General features: G+C 38.9%; 2 protein-coding genes across 3 annotated transcripts in view; both read right to left on the bottom strand.

Moving 5' to 3' along the window:
* SLC9A4 (solute carrier family 9 member A4) overlaps nt 1-17618 on the bottom strand; it is a 34518-nt gene extending 16900 nt beyond the window's left edge. The window contains exons 1-6 of the mRNA XM_008635912.2: nt 17295-17618; nt 14649-15112; nt 9195-9454; nt 5923-6140; nt 2201-2403; nt 963-1049 (exon numbers count right to left, since the gene is read on the bottom strand). Of these exons, the coding sequence (XP_008634134.2) occupies nt 963-1049; nt 2201-2403; nt 5923-6140; nt 9195-9454; nt 14649-15112; nt 17295-17604 (1542 nt within the window). The 5' untranslated portion in view covers nt 17605-17618. The remainder of the gene's footprint in view (nt 1-962; nt 1050-2200; nt 2404-5922; nt 6141-9194; nt 9455-14648; nt 15113-17294) is intronic.
* A 117-nt stretch (nt 17619-17735) lies between these two features.
* The window catches only part of IL18RAP (interleukin 18 receptor accessory protein), a 25969-nt gene continuing 25795 nt past the window's right edge, over nt 17736-17909 (bottom strand). For both annotated transcript variants that reach the window (XM_017737132.1, XM_017737133.1), the window contains one exon: nt 17736-17815. The gene's annotated coding sequence lies outside the window, so the exon portion shown is untranslated. The remainder of the gene's footprint in view (nt 17816-17909) is intronic.

The raw sequence follows: 17909 nt of genomic DNA, 5'->3' as shown, positions 1-17909 counted from the left end.
TGGTTCTGTCAACCAGGTTTCCCCTCTGCATGTGTGACCTTCCTGGGAGAGGCACAGGGCCAGGTACCAACACTTTCACCTTGACTGGTAAGGTGTCTGAGGAATTTGCAGAATGATGTGAGACTGGTCATTGCTAACCATGATTACTTTCAGTAATTTTTTTGTGCATTTCTAGCATTATAGAGACAGAAAAAGGCCAATTTTTACAGACATATTGTCATAAGGAATGCTTTTAAATGCAAGGTTAAGTGTAAATGTTCAAATAGTAAGAATTTAATTCACTTTAAATTCAAAATCACTTGAGATACTCTAATTTTGCCAATGTCTCTGTGTGTGTTTCATTTGAAGGCACGGCGTTTCTGTTAATTTCAAACGTATCCCCTGTTGTGAAATGAAAGAATGTACATACCTTTTCTATAATGTTAAATCAGATAGAGCAACTTTCTGTTATTTTATATAATAGTAATTTGAGAACTGAAGTAAATGTTTGAGAGGAGAAAAAATCACTGCTCAGAATAACTTGAAACTAAGTTCGCAGTCCAATGGTTCAACTCAGTTCAATAAATCTTGATTAAAGACTTTTCAGGTTTCAGTATGTCTAGAAATGGTCAAAAGTTGGCAAAAAATGTTTCTGACTGATCCAGCTGGGAAGGATGGTGAGTGCATTTTGTAAACATTTCATTTCTGTCTCTATCCTCCCATGGTCAAAGTACCAGTAAATAAGAGACTTACTGTGCTGCAACACTTGTGAAGTGATAGTATAATATGATAGTAAATACGAATATAAATAAGATGCAATATTTTAGAAAATTACCCCTAGGGTTACCTCCATATATTCTTAAAAGTAATGAGTGTCCAAATCCACTGAATGCCAGGCTTCCAAGTGCCTCGCTCTGCCCAGCTCTTTTGGAATACCTGTTCTCTTCTTTTTGGGATACCAGCTACTGATATAAAAAACTTACTCTCACATGAATTTCTTCATTGATAGATTCCTTTTTGTTTGTCTTTTTAACATCCAGATATCTGACCAATGGTCCAATTGTAATTCCCTGCATTTGGAATAATGAATTGAATTGTTAATCATCTTTTAGGCAAAAATAGAAAGAAAGTGAAAGAGGATAATTTTAATCAATTAGGAAAGCTGTGTCTTAGCACAGAAATGAACTATTACTTGTATGGAGAGCTAGAGAAGAGAATTAAAAATCAAAAACTTTGTTTAAAAAGGGTTTTTTCAGTGAGATTATATTTATTGGCATATTCTAATTATGTAAAGTAACTGACTCATTAACAATCATCTTCAAAAGCGGACTCACTTAAAAGAAAATACTATCTTTGTGAGGTCTTGCAATCTTTTTCTTTTTTCATTTTGGTAAATGAATCCATTTACTTCAACATTTTCAGTATTAAATATTCCAGGGGTTTTTCACTTAGAAACAGCTTTCAGATTTTCTTCTTTCTTTACTGCACTGCTACAGAAAACCATTTTAAAAGGCAAAATAGAAACAAATTGGTTTTTTCTGAAACATTCTGGTGGAACCTAAGTGCCTTTCTTATCATAAGTGCATAGTGCTCCATTGGCACCCTAGATGATCTGAGACCTTGGTATTGGAAAATACAATATATGGGATGCACATTCTCTAGAAGTTTCAGTTCTTCCAGCTACAGCAGTAAGCAAGGTGGAATAACCCAAATATCTAAAGTAGACACCTCTACTTAAAAATGTGACTTATTAACTTGGGGTTTTTTTAATATGCTTTTACAAAGGATTTCAAAATATTTGTGTTTGGTCTCCAACACAGACAAAGATAAAAGTATAAAATTCAAAATCCATCATAGAACAGGCATACTGTTTTCTGATCAGTTTGAGATACATCACTAATAAAGGATGAATCAGCCCTGAAATGTAAAGTTAAAATACTTATTAAATTGGAAGCACCGGGAAATGCATGGGGAATGAACATAAGCAATTTTGGACACCAAGTGCCCTCTCCCCTGAATATTTTAGAAGATACATGTTTTCAATAGAGAATTTTTGTAATATCTAAAAGCCCTAAGAAGGCTAATTACACAGTGCAGTGCTAAATCTGGCCCTAAAATGCAATAACTTGTCCTAGCCTAAGAGTAAATTCAACACAATTTAACTAGGAAGCTTTCAGTCACCTTGATTACATGAAGGTTATCCATTAAGGAATATACGTACTTGGATGAACACAGTGAAATATATAACCACAAGAGTTGCAGTGATGAATAGATTTTTTCTGGGGAAGAGATTCACTGGAAGCAAGAATGCAAGAGAGAAGCTGCTGGCTCCTCGGAGGCCGCTGTAAGAAATAATGAGCTGGTCTTTGAAGGTGAAGGGATATGTCCGGAACTTGTTACTGATGTAGAAGAGAGCAAAGACACCTAGGAAGGGAAAAATCCGCAGCTATTATTGATCAAGAAGAAAAAGAAAATATTAAATATTAAAAGCAAAACAATGTCTTGGCTTGGGGAGCTGTTGACAGCCCATGTTTTTTTCAGTTTTGGTTTCTTGCAGCTCCTCTTTGACCAACTGCTGAAGTTGGCTTGTGTGAAATATCTCCTATAAAATACTGTGGTTCCTAACGGCTTCAGGATTTAAATTCATTAATGCAGTTTAGAAGAGAGATTAGGGGAAAATATTTACTTCCTATATTTATGTTCCATAGTTTTCTCCAAAATGTTCTGGAGACAAGAAAAATGACTGGTTGAGAGTTTTTCCTGTGCCTTCCCTTGCGATGTTTCCTGCCTTCTGCACAGAATCTGCCTAAAGTGTTTGAACAGTGCTTTACCAACAACTCCTGTGGACAGGTTCACTGAAAGACAAAGAGTAATAGCATTTTAATTTTTAATCCTCGGGCTTATTGTGTCTCTAATTCTTTGTTTATTTCTCAAATTTCATTTTAGTTTTAATAAAATTTTAAAATTAATAGAGAGTCTGAAGCTGTCTAAGGACTGCAACTTTTCTTTCTAGGGCACTTTTAGCTGTTCCTTTGATTTACTCAATCTTCTTCATCTTCCATAAGAAATATGTATCCTATGATTTATGTGGAAACCATTAAATTACTGACTTAAAAGCTGACAAATACTGATAATTACTGGTGTTATTTTACACAGCTGTCTCTGATATATTCAGATTATTAGAGGTAAAGCCAGTAGCAGTATCCTGTTATGTAGGTTGCTGAATACCACTTTACGCAAGAGCTTTTTTGGCAACTTATAACTATGCTAGACATCAGGTACTCAGACTGAAACGGCATATGTGAGGTATCACCCTCAGGCCAATTCTCTTTACTTTATTCAAGCTTCAGAGAAAATGATGTAATCATTTTAAAACACAAATTTAGCAGAAAATATTTTGGCCATCCTCTGGAAAGCTCTAGCACTCCCCTTGGTGTCTGAGAGAAGGATGGACATGTGGCTGGAAAACAGCTTTTATATCAGGAGAGCACTGATTTTCCCTTGATTGGAAGGATATTTCAAAATGGAAAGCAAGCCTTTAAAAATTTACAGGCCACGCTTGGTCCAGATATAGCAAGAAAATATGTAATTACTTTCTTTTTGCTGTCAACCCACAGGGATCATATCACCTGTACTGCTTGCTACTTGTGCCTTCCCTGTATAATAAAGTTGTTCAGATGCACATACTCAAAGCTTCACAGGTTTCCCCTTTTCTCATTTTCTTCTGTTCAATGTCTTCCTCCAGGGTTCCCAGACTTAAAAGTCAAAGGTCTTGAAAGGTATATTGGCTTTGTGGGTCAAACCATCACCTTCTTCCTGCTTTGGTATTCTTTTTGACTGAGGGATAAGCAGTCTAAGAGATTTAAGAAATAGGACTTTAATCTCAGATGTTTGATGCCAACACTTGTCTGGTCCCAAATGTTTGAATCTGTACTGTAGGCTGGAAAATAACTTTGGAGTTCATCTACTCATCTATTCTAGTCCCTACTCAAAGCAGAGCTAATCAGATCTTGTGCCTGATCTTCCCCGGGCTGCAGACTCAGCACTCCCAAAAATTCCTCATACATCCAGTTCCCCAGCCTCTGACCAGGTTGGTGGCCTCTATTGCACTTGGTCCAGAACAATCCTGTTCTTCATATGCTGGGGAGCCCAGAACTGGAGAGAGCATGCTGAAGGCAGCACGCATTTCCACCAGTGCTGAAGAGTGAGTAAGAAACATTTTGCTGGACCTTCTGGCTACACACTTGCTAATGTAGCCCAGGACGTGGCCGACTTCTTTGTCATAAGGACATAATTCTGGCTTGTGTTCAACTTGCTGTCTATCAGACCAGGACTTTTCTGCAGAGCTGTTTACAAGACTCCAAGCCTATACGGGTGTATGAAGTTACTCCAACACACAAGTCCTTGCATGTGCTCTTCTTGAACTTCATGAGCCTTCTGTCAGTCCATTTCTCAGCCTGTACAGGTCGTTTTGAATGGAAGCCATCCAGAATATTAACTACTCCCTGCAGTTTTCTGTCAGCCACAAAGTCGCTTGGTGTGCACTTCATTCCTTCCTCCAGCTCATTAAGGAAGACTAAAAATATGTTGGTCTCTGTACTGAGCCCCATAGGGTGCCATTAGCCACCAGCTCTGGCTCTAAAGGGATTATAGACAGGGGCTGGTGGCTGAAGGAGGTGGTGACAGGTGCCCAATATAGAATTCTTCCCCACATTATAGTCCTTTGACTAAAAATGAATCATGGAGGAACTAAAGTGCTAACTTAGCCAATGTTGTTAGCTTAAATTTCAGTGTTCGGAATATCTCCTCCAAGGCCACCAGATAGAATAATTGGATTTTCTTAATTTTCTTTAAAATTACAAATTACCCTTACAAAAATTAGCATCTCCTGCATGGTCTCTTGAAGACAGCACTAGAGGGTTAGTCTGACCCAGCAGACCATTCCTTCTTTTCTTGTGTTGTCTAGAAAGTTTAGCAGGACAGTACCAGTAGATGAGGGAGAAGCTGGCAATGTGTTGCCTCTCTGCTTCCACTGTTGCAGTGAACTGGTTAAAAGCCACAAGGGCAGCTTTTAAGAGAAGTGTACAAGGACTGCTGCCACCTCCAGAACACCAACCACCAGCCTCCTTATTGCTTCTCCCTTTTCAACATTACTTTCAACCCATCCTGGACATTAGGAGAAGATGAGAAACTGTGTCCCACAACTCATCTGACATTATCTATAAACCGCCTTGCCCATGCTAGAGGAATCCCAGTCTCAAAGGTCCGGAGTAGGAGACCTTTGCAGGAATGGGACATAGCATGTGCAAAATTGAGTCATTTCACATGGGCAGTTTAAAACTTCCGACTTGACTTGTGAGGAGCAGTAGCATAGTGTGGTTGGCTTACATGTGGTGTAAGTCCCTCTTTAGTTATCTATCAGTGCTAATTTTCACCTTCCCTCTTTTTGTATATCTCTAGCATTCCCAGCCCAGGACCTGTAGTGTTACAGTACTAGAATTTTGATGATATACATTATCTAATTAGTAAGTTAATGATAGTGTGTGATGAAATCATTATGAGGCTCACTTACCCAAGGGCATATAGTAAATTAAGATATAAACATCTCTATAAGCATAACCATGATAATATTTTAATTTTGCTTAACAAATTCCATTTTCACCTAAACATGCATAACCATGATAATATTTTAATTTTGCTTAAAAAATTCAATTTTCACCTGAACGTAAAGTCTGTGCTTAGAGACTGGCATTCAGGTTTGTGTGGGGCTTTTTTCCCCTTTTCTCTGTGTGTAGATTTGTGAATTTTTCTTGTCACTAATATAAACCTAGTAAATTTGTTGTTAAAAAAGTTGTGCCTGCCCCACAGGCTTTTTTAACACAACTTTGTGCAAAGAGTTTATCTCAGAGGTGCAGAGAAGGTTGTCTGCAAAAGCTGACTTACTCAGTGTCCGCCAAATGAGGCAGAAGAGCAGAGTGAAGCAAATGAAGGCCCAGTTCCATTCATGGTTTTTCCCCACTGTAGACACTCCCATGAACACAAAAATCAGGGTCTCACTGATGCTGCTTAGCATCTTCATGAAATATTTTATTGTGGTATAAGAATTCTGGGAAACATTCTCCTCCACATATTTTTTCATTGTCACTGCACATGCTGTCATCCTGTATCAAGCAAAACATCAGAGATCAGCCACAACCCCTTCTTCTTTTCAGTTAAGGACAACATCAGCCATCATTACCAGCACTCTCCATCACCAGATTCTGACCTTCATCATAACAAGGAGCATTTTTTTTTTTCAGTAACTTCAGCTATTTCATAGGATAGAAAAGCATCTTCATTCAGGTTTACAAATCTGTTTTACATGCAGGATAAAGGAAGAAAACTAATCAACCTTCCTGACAAGGAAGTGAGGGTATCACATTCCAGTTCAAAGTCCATTTTATCCTGAATGCCTAACATGGAGCCACCAAGCACCAAATATTTGTCTCAAACAGCAGGCAGGTTGTGTTTTGTACCAGCCTACAGGTGGATCAGTTAGACAGACATAACCTGCCTCTTAGTGATATTCTCCCGTGAGGTGGTAGCGGCAGACCATGGTAGTCCCATGCCAGGGCCAAAGCTCCCATGGCTCCCCAGCAGCTGGCTGCCATATCAGCAGTGCCAGGGCAAGCTTCAGGACTCTCCAACCACAGCAGGAGAAAGTTCAATTAACCTACAAAGGTGTCCTTCTCCCTTTAGTTACCTAGGGCATGGGGAATGTGCCTATAGAAGCAAAGGGATGTTTTCCACTTCTTCACTGTTAATGAAGACTAGAGCCTGTTTCAGAGGAATCAGCAGCCACCCAGCACAGATGCTGGTGACAATCACATGGAGGAGCAGTCTTTGATCAGCCCTACTGAAGGGGATTCCCTTTTCCCCTTTGCATTTCCATAGGTAGTACAGATTGAGTGCTATGCTAGTAACATATTCCATCACCTATCTAGTTTCTACTGATATGATTTTAGTCTTTTGGGGTTTCTTGTAATGACATTTTTCCAAACTTGTGAATTCAGAGAATGATGACTCTTTATTAAATAACCTTTCTCTAGTTTCTGCTCATTTAATTTCCGCTGAAGAAATCTCAAGGGTATCCTGGTGGAGCTGAGTCATTTAGCATGTCCAAGGACACTCCAAGACAAGGCCATTAGGCATTAATGATTAATACTGTTGACTTTCAGATACACATACATAATAGACTTTCATGATCCAAGTGAAAAATGAATGAATCCTCAATAATTCAGAAAGGTGACAATAAGTTCCCATCTCTAAAACAAGCAATAATTTCCTTAATGAAGCAGTAAGAATAATAAATCCCAATTATATTAACATTCTTATATTACTAATAATTTCAGAACTCTAATGAAAATAAGAAGTGAAAGAAATAAAGAGCTATGTAGTCTAGTGCAAGGAGCAGGCAGGGAAGCAGTATTTTGGGCAGCGCAGGTAGGAAAGGGTCTATATGGTATTAGTGCTCACTGCATAGTAGATCTAATCCTGCTCAAAGAAAGTTGCCAGTCACCTCAATCTGAGTATACGTGTTGGATATACAAAACATAGCACAAGGCTCATCTGCTTTGTCTAATTGTTCAAGATAATCTATATCCTGACTAACTACTTATTTAATGTTTAAATATTCAAATACTGCTTCCCAGAGCCATCCTGCTTTGTTTTTACAAAGGCAATTCTGCTCTGAACCTGAACAACCTGGGATTCTTCAGCCTAGAGAAGGTTTCAGGAACACCTTATCTCAATCTTTTGACATTTAAAAGAAGCCTATAAGAAAGATGGGGACAAACTTTTTAGTCACACCTATTGCAAAATGACAGGGCATAATGGGTTTAAACTAAAAGATTTTGGTAGATTTAGACTAGATATAAGGAAAAACTTTTTTACAATGAGAGTGGTGAAGCACTGGTACATGTTGCCCAGAATGGAGGCGGATGTCCCACCTATGAAAACGTTCAAGGCCAGTTTGGACAGGGCTCTGAACAACCTGATCTAGCTGAAGATGTCCCTGCACATTGCCAGGGCATTGGACTAGATGGCCTTTAAGTGTCCATTCCAATCCAAACCATTCTGTGATTCTGTGAAATCAGCTTCACAAGTTGAGGTGAGTACATGCAGCTGTCTGGTCATCAGTAGCCATATGCTTGTACTTGTTAAGTTTAAACTGGTTTTTCCTCTATAAAGGGAAACACTTTCTGGAACATGAGGTCCTCCAAGACCCATCATGAAAGCTCAGAGCCAGTACAGGCCATGCAAAGCTGCTGCTACCCACCAGCTGTGCGCTGAGCCTACGGCAGCCAGCAGCACCAGCTGGGGCATTTAGCAACATAGGTTCCCATCTCTTTATGCTTTACCCGGCAGATGGGCTGTTTGGTGTGGTATCCTTGAAACTCACTTGACAGCAGTTTTCTCCTTAAGTCTCTCACTTCCATCCCTATTCCTTCCTTTCTCTTCCAGCTCCTTTCCTGCTGCCATCCTCTTTCCTTCCCACAATTCTCATCCTCTCTGAATTTACTCCAGTCAAGAACCTGCCAGCTTTCTTTCTGCATCAGACACCCACACCATCACATACTTTGAGGAACATGTCCCCAGCATTACAGCAGTATCAAGCTATCCTGACCACAAAAAAATATGATTGTCAATATTCATATACATGGCTGTAAGTATGCAAGGGTAGGTGATGTTCTCTTTCGCCTGGTTTTGCCCAGTTTCAATCCCAGTGATGCTGTTCAAATGTAATGTAGTTCCATTAAATTGTGTTAGAGCTGAAGTTCACAAAGAACTCAGGTGTTCTTTCTTATGTTTTTCATACTCTTATGTCTCTCTTATAATCTGATTGTGAAACTGCTTAGAAATAAATGCAGATAAACTGCTGTATTAACAAATCATTCTCTCCTGCTGTTGATCTTATCAGAGATCACAGACAGATGGTGGCAGCACTGGCCACTTTACCCACAACTGGCAGTACTTTCACCAATGTTCCTTGGTAGCATACCTGTGCCTGCACTGACTGTGGGTTTGATTTTCCTAGTTACCACTGCATTTTACAGATATCTAAGAAGCTGTCCACTCCCTCTCTGAGGCTGCGTTGTACCAGCCTTGAGCAAACCACCAAAAAGCAATGCCACTTCCTCCAAGACATCATCCAAAAAGGCGAAAGGAATACTCACGCCAAAATGCCAGAGATGTAAAGGGTTTCAGCAGACAAGTATGACAGGTAGCTGAACATGAAGACCAGCAGTGGTTCGATTGAAGAGACGTTGTGGGTGAAACGAGTCATGAATGCTGAGACAAATCCAAATACAATGCCAAACAAGACTCCACCCAGCCCCACCACGAAGAAGCGAGCAAAGCCAGCAAAGATATCGATGGATTCAATTTCTTCATACCTGTGCATCTGGGTGAAGGCGATGAAGATGTTATATAAAACCTACATGTGAAAAGAAGAAGAAAGCAGTCAGGCATGCTTCTGAACCTGGCAGGTTTACTCATTTCGTAGGTGAAACATTGTGTGTGTCTGTGTCTTTGTATGCCTGAAATTGCATTAGACATATCAGCAAAGTAACAATTGAAATCTCAGATTGTTCTTAACAAGTCCCAGAAGTAAGAGTCTGTTAAGTGTCCTGAAAAAGAGAAAAAAAAGAAGGGTAAATGGCTGTGGAATAGAAGTAAATTACTGTGGGACCACATGCCACTGAATAATAAAAAATTAGTCTTTTGTTTGTTTGTTTTCTGAAGGTAAATTTAAGTTTTGGTCTTTGTATCAGAATTTAAAAGCCCAGCCATGTACCTTGACATCCCCAGGCTCTACCCTCCGCATTCTCCTTCCGACTCAGGATGGGGCAGGGCAGGGACTAAGAATCACCCATTTGATTTAAATCCCATTTAGGTTGTCTATAGGATCAGTAGACTGGACAAACTTCATTGGATGGACTCACGAATGTTACATGTTTTGCAATAGCACTTGACAAAGGGAAGGGAAGGGAAGGGAAGGGAAGGGAGTAGCCTCAGTTTCATATTGTCTCTAGATAGATAAATAAAGCTTCTCTATCATCATATATTTGGAGCTTGATGCCACTTAATCACCTCCCCAGAGAACAATCTCAAAGTAAGAACCAAATACTGTGACACTCTAAATGTTCTAAGGACCCTGCACTTATACACACTTTAACTAGAAATCTTGAAATTACAAAAATTAAAAGAAAATATCAGATTAGAAGAAAGATTGAATTGAATTCAAATTAAAATTTTATATAATGTATTTTATAATTTGGTCTGTAAAGAAAATGTCTTTAGAGCAGAAAACTTTACCATACTTCTATTATCAATAATTTCTATTCTGCAGAAACTGTTAATGAAAAATTTTAAGCATATTTCACTTTCATTCATCTTTTAGAAATTAATAGAAAATTTCCAGAGTAATGAGTGGTGTAGTAATAAAAAGGCCTTAGAGGTTGTTGACAATCAGTTAATATTAAGTCCTGTCAGATCTGTTTACAGTGCATGTGTAACACATGAAAGTGACCTTTCAGTTTCAAAGAGAATTTGATAAACAACTAAAGACACCAGCTCTCCAAAGATGTTGCATTAAAGCATTAGTTCAAAAACAATAAATAGACCAAAGTAATTTGCATTTTATGGTTTTCTTTGGTCCTTCTTCTTCATCTAGTTAATTCCAGAAGGTTATTAAGAAGACTAAAGCAGGTATTTGCAGGTAGAAGAGTCAAGCTCATTAGGATAATAATTACTGCTCAGCTACTATCTAATCTTAAATTGCTGCTGGGGACATATAACCTTGAGCTGTCACACAGTCTGTTCTTCAGGAGGCTCACTGCTAATAGTTCGGGGAGACAGACAAAGCCAAACAAAATATTTCATTTAAGAAAATACCCAGAACTACTTTTTCCTAATGCCAGTGTATGAAATTTGGCTCTTCAGCGGCAGATAAGGAAAAGAGGGTTCATGTCTCCACAGTAAGCAAACCGCACCCTAACTACCTTATAGCTTTTAATTTCAGAGCCTGTTTTCTCTCTGTTTCCCTTTCTTGTAGACTTTGACCTCTTCCTAAGACTTGTCATTCTTTATAAACGCTTCTATTGCTGACTTATGAAGAAAGAAAGTTATTCTCAGCAAATGACTTAACAAGAAATTTTTTTCTCTTTTTTAGTTCCTAAAGTGTCTATATGATTTAACTGACTTGGCATCAAAATGGAAGCTATGGAAATATGACATAATTTCCTTTTTTCTTTTGTAACATGCTTTGTGGGAGTAAATTGTTCTGTACCACAACATGCACTGTGTCATATAAGTAAGGATCAGCTAAGTTACATTGCAGTGTTTATGCCAGTAAATGGAATACTAGACTTCTTTTCATATTAGGAAAGCCTGAATCAGATTAGGAGGCTTTTGCTCACACAAAAAGAAAGGATGGATTGATAGTGGTGTCATGTAGCAAGACTGAGAACATCATTCTTTGGGTTGTTTGGAGAGGATTTTGTACCACTGGGCAGCTCTTAGAGCCAGGGAGAGGAAGAGAGAGCATGACACCGTTGCCACAGGGGACTCCGCAGGGACTGCTCCATGCTCCAGGTGTCTCTGTACAATTACTGCACATACCACCCACATCAGAAGCACTGGAAGAAAAGATTCGCAACTGACTGCCTTAACCAGCAACACAGACTTTCTTGATAATTCTTTCTTACTACCCTGATAATTATTTCTGACCACTGTAGTTAGTTTTACTGTAAGCACAGTGGAACAACTTTTACAGTGGGAGCAGAGAATATCTCCATCATCCTTCCTGGCACCCAAAACAGTGGTCAAAGTCTTTCTCAGTGACATCAAAGAGGAAGTTTCAAGTCTCCTCAAATAAAAGAATAATTTTACTTAGGTCTTCAACATGTATTAGACTTAACTGTTCTGCTGCATACAAAGCAGAGAGTGTTCCATTAGAGAATATAGTCTCTGTCACTCATTTTGAATACAGCATGATATATAGGTGTTCTCAGTATTTCTAAAATCAAGCCTCAGAGACTAAGCAGTAAGAGAATATTCCATTTCCTGGTGCATACAGGTTCTCAGCTCCTGTTTAGAAACAAAATTATCTGTGTATATGTGGGAGCAGAGCTTCAGATACCTGAAGCACAAATACACAGCAAAATCAGGGTATTCTACCTGAGTTCAGATTTGAATAAGATCTGCACTGGATTTACTACACTTTTTTGAACAGGGCTTTGAAACTCCACTAATGTATGATGAATCCTAGGTCCAGACCTGTTGCTGTCTGAACTATTCTGATACTAGCAGACCACTCAGAAGTAAGTGGGGAAAGAAGCAATTAACAGGATTTGGACCCTTCTTGTTCCATCCACAGATATGGCCCTACTGAGGGGAATAGGAAAAGGTACCAATGTGTAGACAGGGTAAATTACCCATTTTTCTCCCAGCCCCTTAAGGCAAAGTCCTAACTTCTAGATTATAATTCTAATTCTACAGTCTGTTATTTTGCCATTTTTTTTATATATACCAGGATATTGAACTAAATATAGAAGACAGAGCTATTGTTTCCTCAAATGTAACACACAAGTTCAACAAAACTCATACCAGTTTTTCCTGCTAGGGAAAAAATGTTCAAGCTGATAAGCTGGCTGGAGAGAACCAGGGGATATTTGTATTAAAACAATAAAAAGATATGTATGCTTAATGTATCTTGGTGATATTATCTTTTTTAAACAGTTAGAGCAAATGAAACTGTTAAGAGAGAAAGAGAAGGAAATGGTAAGAGAAGACACCTGAGATAAATAGTTTTAAAGTCTTGAAAAAAGTAAGTGGGATATCAGAGAGGGGAAAGTCACCTACTGGGCTCCATTCAGGTGACAAATACTTCAGTGTTCTTAACCGTGAAGCCAGGTAGAGATTTTGAAAACTCAAATGCCCAGAAAGGGGATGAGTGGTGGTTGATACAGAGATGCAATAGCAGGAGCTGACAAACTGATGGCAACACAGCTGCTCTGAGATGAGCCCCAAAGATGAGAGTGTGTGGGGCAATGGGAACTCTCAGTGGTGGACCCAACATATCCCTTTCATCTCATTTACTAACACACCCAGTGCTGCTGAGGAGTGCCTAAGTCTGCTGTTTTAAAAGGCTTTCTGTCACTGCACATTTGTACTCTAACAGGATCCTGACTGGAAGCTCAGGTAAATACCATCAGGAGTTGGACCTGCACCATAAACATCTGGGAGAAAAGGAAAGGGAAGGTAGCGAGCCCATCAAAAAAAAGCATGAAACAAGCTCTTCCAGTATGAAAAAGAGGTATTACATTTTTGAGGTCTGTTTTTGAGGAAACCAAAAAGTGTAAGTAATAGATGCAGTGGGGATTTTTCTGTTACACCTGTAGCGCCCATGTAGTTTGCATGAAAATTAAATTACACTTGTCCCTTAGTTCTACATCAGCCCTGTATCTCTGATCACCAAGAAGAAGGATTTATGATCAATAGGCTGTGGCTGCAAGAAGTTACTTTGTTCCTTTTTCTTTTCTCGATACTCATAAACTGCACCTCTCCCATGAAGCCTTTCAGCAGTGAACTCTGTACAGATTTTACAAGTCCGAGTTGGGCTGTACCTCATGTATAGCAGTATCTGAATAGTTTTTACGTGGTTTAGATTCCTGTGATTTAAATTCTGTAAAGATCTTATCTAGTGAAACTCCTGAACCTGCCATTAACTTGTACCACATGAGCAGTCCTGTTGGTTTCTGAGCAATAAACGTCCTGCTTGAAATTTCTTCCTTGAAAAACATATGTTTTAAATGTTCTTGTCACCTATGCTTACAGCTAGAATTTCAGGTTGCTCCAATTTTAGCAGAACTAATGAGATAGAGGGAAAAATATTAGCGAAAGGAGCTCTGTAAAACTCTTTACCTTTTAAAAAGAAAAAAACAACAACAACAAAAACCCAATCAACCAAACAAAATCTCTCTTATTCAGGAAACGTTGTTTCTGGATATTTATGAGAAGACAGCTAAAAAAGGCAAACATTTGTCAGATGTCAATTTTTTTACTGATAGAAACAGTTGTGTGAAGATATTAGTGGCATTTTGAATTCCTGACTAAGGTCTCTGGTGAAATTTCTAGAAAGGGCTGGAGGACAGAGTGTAGCCTCTAGAGGTTGTCCACATCTGGCTTGCCTTTTATTTTTTTCCAGAGGACTCTCTCAGGTATGTGAGAAAGCAGTCTCCTGTATTTCTACCCTTGCCGCCTTCAGTCTTTAAGCAGTACAGTTTTCTATTCATTTGCTTGTACAATGTCAAGAACATTCCAAGGTCCTACACCGATCCTACCAGGAAAATCAGCTGTAGCTTATCCATTCACTTCAGTGAATGCAAGTGCACATCTCACACGCATATTTCCCTCTTCTGGCAGCTCTAAAATACATGCTTTTGAAAGTGGTAATATAAGATGTAATTTTTGCATATATTAAAATCCCTTGTGTGCAATTGAGTGGAGTATTCATAAAATAAATAATGTATTAGGATCTCCTTTGAGCTGTTCTTGCCCTGTGCCCAGTAACCCTGCAAGCCACATGAGTACAAAGAGGGGAAAACAAGGAGTGGAAAGAAACTCACCACAGTTATGCCATCATTTAGCAATGACTCTCCAAAGATCATCATGTAAAGCTGCTCATTAACGGAGGCTTCTTCAAAAACTACCAGAGCTGCCACGGGATCCACTGCTGAAATCATGCTGCCAAAGAGCAGGTTCTGCAGCAGGTTCAGGTCAGTCAGGCCGAAGGCTTCGATCTGGCAGACTCCATAGAGGGAGAGGCCAATACCAAATGAGTTTAGCAGAGCTCCCAGAACAGACCACCAAAGAATGGATCCAAAGTTTTCAAAAAATGGTCGAGTTGGCATGAAATAACCCTCCTCCAGGACAATAGGGGGAAGGAGATACAGGAAGTAAATACTAGTGTTCATCACTGGTGGAGATTTGTGATGGGAGGCAAAGATGATTGCTCCTACTAGTGCTCCAATGGCAATCAGGATGCAGCTTTCAGGCATAAGTCTTGGTAATCGGTGATAGATATGGAAACCTTGAATAAAACATTTGGAGATTATTCAAGTTTAAATTACCTGATGTCACACAATTGTCTTGCCTCCATTTGAACACTTTGTCTTCAGCCAGGCAGGTTTTGCTCTAAGGATTATGAAGGTAAAAACAGACAGTACTCTTCCTTTCAAAACTAAACATTCCCACACTTCTATCACTAAAGCAGGGCAAGAGTTTGACCCTGAATTTCTTTTTTTCCTGCTGCCCAGCTCCTGATTTCTGAGCGAGCATGTCTGAGCTTAAGCTTCACTTTTGGAAAGGCAGAAACCTCTTTGAAAAGATCCTCCACAATTTGGAAGGAACATATTCTCCAAGAATCCTGACTTCCCACCTGCTACTGGCTCATCTAGTCACTATACAAGGAACTGTGTGATCATATTGTGAGTGAGAGGTGCCTGTACAACAAATGTCAGGATTTTTTTTAAATTTGAAAGAATGAGAATGAGGAAGACTAAGAAACCTTTAAATCCAATGTCAGTGACCCCATGCTTGAAGCTAGCTCAGATTTCATCTTGCAGCTCTAGAAGGCTCTGCCATGACTGTATTTCTGTGATCCTTGAATTATCAGACTTCAAACACAAAGGAATATAAAAATATTTTTATGAAATTTTCAATGGGTTTTTAGGACACTTTTTTTTTTTTTTTAAATCAAGAAGTATGTTAATATTATAAATCCACTCATTCGCCTTTTAATTTAAAAAATCATTTTCAAGTCTTCTGCCAGAATAAGGGGATTGTTCTGCCTTTTAAGATCTTGGAACTTTTTTCCACCCTTAAATCTTGAAATCCAGAAAGAAGATCATACCTGAATAAAACACTGAAAACTTTAACAGTTTGGAAATCTTCTTCCCTGGGTAACCGGATTATTCTGACTAACTCTTTCATCTAATTATATTTGAAATTAACAGCTCCACACTTTTCATCAGAAATAATATTATTTGAAAACTCACAGTAAAAGTAACAGGTCCATCTGGGAGGCACCACACAGTTCTTCTAAAGTATCTATTTCTTGTTCAAAACAAGAATATTGTGTAGATGTGCCATATGTTAAGTCCTATGATTTTATGGATGACAAATAAAGAATTTGGTCAATATGTTTACTGTTAACACAGTCTGCTGATGCCATAACAAATTTTATTTGTGAAAATTTTGATTGTTATGTTATCAGTGAAGACATTTTTTGGAATTGGATTGAGGGCATCAGCTATAATGAAACTGGCAAATTATGGTTAGTGGTAATGATTTTTGTCAGCTGGGTGACTATGACATGAAAAATGTTTATCTTCAGGCCACCTCCAGAAAAACATCAGTCTCACCTATGAGTCTGTTCTAAAGAAATGTTTGAAAATCCTACAGAAAGATCAAAAGAAAAGGGAGATTTTATGTGTGCAACTCTTCGCATTATTACTATCTTCTTCGTTTATTTGATATTGCTGCATTACTTTTGAATGGTCAAAATAATTTAAGTCCAGTTATGAAAATGTGTAAGGTATGATGAGCTTTTTTGCCACGTTAATTGCAGTCCCTACTGTAATTACTGCTCCATGAATTGTCTTTTCCCATTCAGATACCCACATGGAGCTCTAATAGAAGCTAGATGCATTGGTGTGTATTCAAAAGGTACTTAGCCTGCATCTCTGATGATCCACACCCTCAGAGACTCTCAGTCTCTCTCCTCTGGTATTACTTTTCACACAAACTTGAAAGAGCAAATATGTAAAACAAAGACTCAGAGGGAAATGTTTCCTCTTATTCACACAAAGGAAGAATTCTTTACACTTTCTCCTCAAAATTCAATACACTTGAACTCTCAGTCTGGTGTAACTGATTTCTGCAGCTGTGTCAGGTTGCAAATTCCAGCATCTTGTGATGTATAAGGACTAGAAAAATGAGTGGACAGCACTGTGTCAGGGAGATCTGTTGCTACTTACTACTCAGAATCCAAGAGACATGAAGGTTAGAGGTCATACGTTAACTGAAGTAGGATGGAATCATTTTAAGGTGGAATTTTGGCATTGCCATGGTAATGAACACAGTTGTTCTTTTGAGAACAGACACTGTAAAATCAATCCCAGCTACAAAATGAATGAAAGTTACTTGGTTACATTGTACTTTTTTAACTTCTTTCCAAGATAGGAGGACCCGAGACCCCATTTTCTACTTACCTATTTTTGCAAAAGAGGCAAGGAGGATCCAAAGGGTAACTTCATAGGGAATTTGCACATAGTCATAGTCCAGTGTGAGAACATGTAGCCTTGTGTCTTGTGAGGAACCAAAAGCACCACTGGAATCAGGTTCATAGTGAGGCAAGGACCTCTTGCCCAAGCTGGGCTCATCCACATTAGCAGAAGCAGAGCAGGATGCCACACTCAACAGCAACAGAAGCAGGTTGGAAAGCTTTGCATGTGCAAGCGTGGTAGAGCCCATATTGGGCTGTGACGACTTTATTACAGATTTAGCATATAGTGGGTGCATGAAGGTGTGCTACTGTCCCTTCTGCTGATTCACGCTGCCCACAGCCACAGCCGCTTCTTTCTCAGGGCTCTTTTATCTGCCTTTTAGAGGTCATTTTATAGTCCTAATGTGCCTGTCCCGTTCCTTGTGTTACAAACGGACCTAGAGCTGCATGAAGATACCGGTTGTGCAGGTTTCTCTGACCCAGAAAATCCTTGGCCACAGCATCACCCTGTTGAGGAATAAAAAATACTTTCCCACTGCATTATTTATCCAGCCTCTCTGATTTCTCCACTGTCCAAAAAAAAAAAAAAAAAAAAAAAAAA

The sequence above is a fragment of the Corvus brachyrhynchos genome, unplaced genomic scaffold (assembly GCF_000691975.1).
Source record: "Corvus brachyrhynchos isolate BGI_N302 unplaced genomic scaffold, ASM69197v1 scaffold83, whole genome shotgun sequence".
NCBI lineage: Eukaryota > Metazoa > Chordata > Aves > Passeriformes > Corvidae > Corvus > Corvus brachyrhynchos.
The sequence above is the reverse complement of the archived record's forward strand: the minus strand, read 5'-3'. Positions and strand labels throughout refer to the sequence as shown.